The following is a 7503-nucleotide window of genomic DNA, read 5'->3' as shown; positions in this document are numbered from 1 at the left end:
AAATGAAATATTAAAAAAGGCATTTATTCAAAGCTTAACGTGTGACGTCATGTCGCGTTGCTTTCTGAGCTCCTGACAGAACTTCACGAAAGTAAGTAGATGAATAGATAGATAAATAAATAAATAAATAAATAAATAAATAAACAGTATTCAAACGTCTATACATTTTTAATCATAGGTTACATGAAGATAATCAAACGTCTATAAATGTTTATTGTGACATGACATAAACGATTAGATTTTTGTTGTTGCCTTTATGATTGACCTAACGAGAAAGAGAAAGAGAGAGACGACGGGAGAATTTGACGACAACGTCGGGAGACTTTGACGACTCCTTTTGGAGACTGAAGACTCCTTCGGAAGATTTTGAAGACTCCTTCGTAAATCCCGTGGAATTTTCACGGGTCCTGCTAGTAGTAGCAAGTAGAATAAATAGATGAATAGATAAAAAGTGGCCTTAACCGTATATTGTACAAAATAGACGAAGGACAAATGAAAGCTGGAAGACGAAAACAAGAAAGAGAATACGTGTAATGGATTCCAGGAATGGTAATAAAGAAATAGTCCCTGAAGAAAAAGGATGATAATGGTACTGATAATCACGATAAAAAGACTGGAAGTGCTAATGGATGGGATCGTTTTTTATATGCATTTTCGGCTGTCGCCAGACGATTTTATTCAGCTGAGGGAAATATCCCATTAGAGTAGAAATGTTTCGCCAGATGCTTTAGGCATTAGTTTCGTAAAAAATGATCTTCTGTTTATGATTTAGTGTAAGAAATTCATGAAGTTATTTATAAGTTATTTTTCTTGCCTTGAGTCCAGGCATTTTCCTCGATGCTTGTAAGTGTGGCTCGTTCCTTTGGAGATGGATTGAGGATTTTTTCGACAAGAGTAAAGGCTTCTTCGGAGAGTGATTCCCATAGTCGTTTTTCTCGCATTTCAGAAGTCACCTTGAACATGACTGAGGAGGACCAAATCTCGTATTTCGAGTTTCCGTCGACGGCTCTTTTCCAAGGACATCGTGTAGTGAGGAGTTTGAACAAGATGATCCCGCAGGACCAGATATCGGCCTGGTCTCCCATATAACGTCTCTTGAAGACTTCAGGAGCCATGTAGGCCATAGTCCCGTATTTGCGGGTCAGGTACTGTCCTTCCACAAACTCACACGCGAGACCGAAGTCACCGATCTTTACAACGTCGGAACCCGACAGAAGAAGATTTCCGGGCTTCAGGTCTCGGTGAGTGATGTGGAGCGAATGGAGGTATTTAACTCCTTCCATCAACTGTACAAAGTAGAAACGAACTTTTTCCTCGGAGAGTCCGTTGTGTTTGAGCTTCTCGCTCAAAGAACCACCAGGGGCATACTCAAGGAAGACGTACAAGTATTCTTCGTTGGTATCTGAGCCCAGGAAGGTGATAATGTTAGTGTGGTGCAGCTTCTTATGAATTTTGATCTCTTCTTGTTGCCAATCGATTCGAATGATCTTGATCGATTTTCTGGCACACAGAAGACCCGAAGAAGCGTTTTCTAGAAGCTGGACAGAAGCGAATCCACCAGTACCAAGCAAACTGATCTCTTTCCAGTTGCTTTGTGGATCAAAAACATGAGTGACTTTTACTTTCTTATTTCCGTTTGATCGTTCCTCTTCTTCGGAATCGGAAATTTTTCGTTTTCTGGTAGTCTTTTCGACCTTGGAGACTTTTTCTTCGTTGAAGTCACTGACGAATGATCCTCGTGTGAGTTCGATGTCCTTGTGTGAGTCCCTCGAAGTGCCTTGTTCTTTCTCCTTGATCTCGCTGATGTCTGGCAAATCGCCGAAGTCGCTGGTTACCTCGTTGATTCTCATCTCGACAAAATCACAATAGTAATTTGGTGGAGGCGAGTTATAGAGCACAATGTGTCAAAAAAACCTGGATATATGATAACACACTCCACACAAAAAGAGTCCCAAAATTTTTGAAAAAAAAAAGTTCAGACAATATTACTTCATCGCTCTTGAAATAAACAAATAAAGAATAAATAATAAAATAAACAAGCAAATAAATAAATAAATGAGTAGAGGTACAAATGAATAAATTAATGAATAATTAAATAAACAAATGAATAAGTAATTAAACATATACACAAATAAATAAATAATTCAATAAAGAAAGAAATACAGGCAAATCAATATGTAAACATGCAATTTAATTAATAAATGAATAAAGAAAGTGATAAGTGAATAAATAGGTAGATAAATCAACAATAGAATAATTATTTTTTACGAAAACAGACTTTAGTTACCTATGAATAAGTGTAGAACAAATATAGACATGCCATCTGTAATCTCATTGGTTAATCCGGCTGAACTCAAACATTTGAAGAAAAATCATCCTTCTTATAAGTTTCTTGAGAATATATATATATACATATATATATATATATATGTGTGTGTGTGTGTGTGTGTGTGTGTGTGTGTGTGTGTGTGTGTGTGTGTGTGTTTGTGTGTGTGTGTGTGTGTGTGTGTTTCTGTGTGTGTATTCTATTCTATCTATATACTTAGAGCTCTCTCCCCCTTATAAGGCAAGCAGCCCGAGGCATGTACCTATTCCCACCTATTACACTTCCCTCCACCACCCTCTCCACCCTTCCCATCTCAGCTCCTCATGGATGACGGGTCATCCCTGCATCCGTTATCTCCCCTAAATCAAACACAATGCAGCAAAGATGGAGTACGTCCACAGCAAGGCCGCTTCACTTGATCGGCGAACCCACCACCTCTCCGTGCCCTCATGCACAAAAAGAGAAGACGGGGAGAAATCCCTTCCAGCTAAGTCAAAATATCATTCGCACAAAAGTACCCCCTACCCTCCATCCCCCATCCCTCCTTTGCTTGCATAAAAGTATCATCCATACACAGTCATTCTCCACTCACCACTATCTCCTGTATTCTCCCTTCCTTGTGCAACAGATATTTATATATACATACAGTATATCTATATATCTATATATATATTGATATATATGTATGTATATATATATATATATATATATATATACATATATAAATATATTATATATATGCACATATATATAATATGAATATATACATATATAAATATATATATATATATATGTTTTAATGTATGTATGTATGTATGCATGTATGTACATATGTATTTATGTATGTATGTATTTATGTATGTATATATGTATGTATGTATATATGTATGTATGTATGTATGGATGGATGGATGTATGGATATACGTATGGATGTATGTATGCATGTATGTATCTATATGAGTTATGTACACTCGTGTGAGCGCGTGTTCCTTCAAGTATAATCTCTCGACGACGCTGGTAAGCCTACCCCCATTCGTCTTGAACTCTTCGCCTATAAACCTTTTTTTTTTTTTTTTTTTGAGGTTCGCCTACAGACTTGTATCACAAGACGAAACCCCCCAACCCCCCCCCTCGGTGTCTGAAACCGTTGTTTGCTTTTCTCCCCCTAGGCGGCTCATGTTGGGTCTCAAATCCCTACGTCTTGTTTACAGAGATCCACGCGTTGGCACGTCGACAGCCGTGGAACAAACAGAAGCCGATGAAATCCGACCTTGACTAAGTGTTTCGGAATAGGAAGAGATTGGATTACCGGGGCGAACGAGAGTGAAAGAGTAAAGAGAAGAGAGTAATAGGCGTGAATAAGAGCGTGCGTGCGTGTGTGTGTGTGTGTGTGTGTGTGTGTACCATTCACTACGGTCTTGGATCAAGTGTTGGACTCGCTATCGACAGCTATTTCCTTCCCGGATGAGAGATCATAACTCATGGATGGCTCGATCTATGGTGTTACTGTGACCTTACACACGCACACACACACACACACACACACACACACACACACACACACACGCACACACACACACAACTCCTTGCTCACCAGTGTTACAGTGCTGTTCGTAGTGCAGCGATGCTGGAATTTTCAGCCTTGGTCGAGGTTTGAACACAGATGACTAGATTAGCTGCCCAGCGGAGTACCATCGCATCATAGAGGTGCTGTTTATATTTGTGTGTGTGTGCGTGTGTGTGTGTGTGTGTGTGTGTGTGTGTGTGTGTGTGTGTGTGTGTGTGTGTGTGTGTGTGTGTGCTTGTGTGTGTGCGCAACGTTGGGTCCTGTCTCCTATTTTCTAATTTTCTAACATACCTAAACTCAAATTCATTTAGGGTTCCAACTTAATCTATATCTTTGATTTCCAATTATCATATTTAGATCCGAACACATGTACTGTTTGAGCTTGGACTATATCACCTTCTAAGCTATTCCACATATTTATATAGAAAACCGTATTTCTTCAAACCCTTTCGACATGTGGTGTTTCTTAATTTGCTTCCATGACCTCTTAAAGCTCTCCCATCTTTAATCAGGAGATCCCTTCTACCAGTGCAATCGATCCCCTTTAGTGACCTGAACACTCTAATCGTGTCATCTCTTTCTCTTCGGTCTTTCAAAGTTGGCAGACCCAGTGCTTTTAGTCTCTCCTCATATGGTTTATCTGCCAGGCTGGGGACCAGCTTGGTTGCTGCCCTTTGTATTCTCTCAATCTTTCTTATATCCTTCACTCAGTGTGGGGACCACACAGTGTGTGTGTGTCTGTGTGTGTGTGTGTGTGTGTGTGTGTGTGTGTGTGTGTGTGTGTGTGTGTCTGTGTGTGTGTGTGTGTATTCACCTCGGTTTTTGGATCACGTGCTGGACTCGTGATCGACAGCTATTTCCCTCTCGGAAGAGAGTTCAGAGCTCGTATGACCGATCTATGGGTAATGCTGTGACCTTACACGCACACACACACCCAACTCCCCGCCCACGAGAGTTGAAGTAACGACTCGAAGCGCAGCGATACTGAATTTTTCAGCCCTAGGCTGTGTGTGTGTGTGTGTGTGTGTGTGTGTGTGTGTGTGTGTGTGTGTGTGTGTGTGTGTGTGTGCGCGTGTGTGTGTGTGTGTGTGTAAAGGTTATGTTACTTTGATTCTTCGACTGTTGACTCAAATTTACATTTTCAATTTTTTTTTCGAAATTTTCCTTCTTCTCTTCTTCATCTATCATCATGACCATCGTTGGTAATTCTGCGAGATAGATGGGACGTCGGAGAGATGACTCTCCCCCAGAAGTTTCTTCCTAGATAGATGTATGTGAGAGCCCGAGGATTGTTGCCGGATACTGTGGGTTGCGGGTTTTCAGACGTCTGTTGATGTCTGATTATGCTTTAAACGTGATTTTGAACCAACTATATAGTTAACGTAGAGATAGTTCAGTGATTTGGCTTCACGAATCTGCCACACAAATCGGCCCAACATCCATTTCTTATAATTTTGTTTGATGTTTTTTCCAGCCACGTTCCCTTTATACTTTATGGCCTGTAATACCTGGTACTAGATTTTTTTTTTTTTTTTTTTTTTTTTTTTTTTTTGCGTGGTGGTAAGAAGCCTACGCCAGGAGGCGCGTAACTGCGGCCAAAGCCATCACGTTTACCCCATACGCTTTGGATAGGTAACAGTCACTGCTAGGAATCGGAGAGGAGTGCGGGATTCGAGCCCACACCTAAGCCTAAGTGAGACCAGCACGTTTCCAGTGACCCCACCAACATTCTAACCAAAACACCAGATCCTTTCTTCTGTCTACTTCAATCAAAACGCCAAACCGCGGACGCATTCCTAACTCAACCATAAACAATGAATAACATTGTTTCGATAATTACCTAAGGCGACAGTGTGATAAATAAACACCCCCAGTGATTCTGCAGTCCAAGGTCTCAAACGCGTGAGTCGACATACCTCCGAAGACCCGTGGGTTCCTGAGCACCCCCATGGGCCGCGAGACGGGAATGTAAGGAGGAGTCTTGTTGCGTCCCAGTGGTCGCTTTACTGTTTGCGTTTCAGACTGCAAAAGCAACCGGCAGAGGCACGAACGGTGTAAGCTACCATCGCACTGGGAGAGGAGTACAATCATCTCGTCTGAGTTTGGTCAAGGGTTTTTTCTTTGCCAGTCTTCGTGAACAGAGAGTCTGTAGTGTTCCAGTCTCATTCAATTGAATTTTTTTCATGTCCTATTTCCTTTCGCCTGTGTTGATATATACGCGTGCATTTCGTCGTTGTTCCGTGCGCTGGTAGCGCCAGCCGAACCGTGATGGGCTCGTATTCGCTTAGTTGTGGGTTCGAAGCCCGCACTCCTCTACGATTCCCAGCAGTGACTGATACCTGTTCCAACAGTTCCCAAAGCAAATAAGGCAAAGTTGACGGCTTCGGATGCAGTCTCGTACCTCCTGATGTGAGTTCTTCAATTTCTTCTTTAATCTAACGCAGTACTTCCCTTTGGAGTCCATGAAAGAATTTCAAAAGACCAAAAGGGATATATCTTTATATTTCTCCTTTACTGGATCTACCAGAAATTCATTCTGGTAGAGAAATCATACTATACAATATCTACACTGTATGTTCAAAGATGTAAATGTAACATTTGTCGTGAAAATAGTTGCTATCAATTTTGTCAGCTTGCTCTAGTTTGTTAGGTTAGGTTAAATTAGGTTAGGTTATGTTAGGTTCGATAAGTTAAGTTAGGTTAACTTTGAATAGGTCAAGATAGATTAAGTTAGCAGAAACTTGTCAAGGTTTGTAGTTTTATCTACACAGACATTTGAAAAAATTCTATCTCAGACTCATTCATGTGATAAACTGACAACCCAGATCAGTCTGGAGAAGATTCTTCATAATCAAAGAACATCACAGAACACAACGCAACCCTATCAAGGAAAGAACAGATAAAATCATAATCTTACCGATAAACATGGGTAGTAGAAGAACACCAATTTGAGAAGTAATTTTCGTTGAAGATATATCCCCCAGCCGACGGTAAATATCCAAACTAATGAACTATAGGCTCTTCTCCGTTGGAAAAGATCCACTATTACTAACACCTGTCGTCTTGCGTTAGAGCATTCAGCGAGATGGTTTCAGTTAAGTATTGAATCTGATGTTCCTCATAGTATTAAGCCCTTTTGAATGTTTAAAATATCCCTTTATTATTTGGTTCTCATTTGGCCTTCCCAAGAAATTCAGTGACAATCGAAATACGTAAATCAGGCTTTTACAAAGCAAATAGCCATGCGATGAAACGATTAGCGGACTTTATAAGGAAGCCAAATAGATAGAAACGAGAAAAATATAGAGAATATATGTAACATTGAACCTGTTATAAATCTTCATTTAGTTTTCATTCAAGAATATGTACCTACCTACAACAACAAATATGTATAAGTATATATATATATATCTATATATATATATATATATATATATATATATATACACGAGTATATGCGTGTGTGTGTGTGTGCGCGTATAAGGGGAGTCGAATTGAAACATACCCTTCACCCATCTCACATCCATCCAATACTCCTTTGTTGTCCCTTTAATCATAGCTTCTTGTGTATAAAGGACCACCCAAGTGTCAGTAGCAATGCAGCAAGAC

General features: G+C 40.2%; 1 protein-coding gene across 1 annotated transcript; it reads right to left on the bottom strand.

Moving 5' to 3' along the window:
• Positions 1-794: 794 nt before the first annotated feature.
• LOC143036307 (serine/threonine-protein kinase chk-1-like) lies at positions 795-1850 on the bottom strand. Its single transcript, XM_076203555.1, has one exon. It carries the CDS (start codon positions 1848-1850, stop codon positions 795-797), a length of 1056 nt encoding a protein of 351 aa, XP_076059670.1.
• Positions 1851-7503: the final 5653 nt, after the last annotated feature.

This window comes from Oratosquilla oratoria, chromosome 20, assembly GCF_046742065.1.
Source record: "Oratosquilla oratoria isolate Oo_2021 chromosome 20, ASM4674206v1, whole genome shotgun sequence".
Taxonomy (NCBI): domain Eukaryota; kingdom Metazoa; phylum Arthropoda; class Malacostraca; order Stomatopoda; family Squillidae; genus Oratosquilla; species Oratosquilla oratoria.
This window is presented reverse-complemented; position numbering and strand designations above follow the sequence as displayed.

What these genes read in the sequence shown, in the direction of transcription:
- LOC143036307 (XM_076203555.1), bottom strand. Translation starts at nt 1,850, where the DNA reads ATGAGAATCAACGAGGTAACCAGCGACTTCGGCGATTTGCCAGACATC.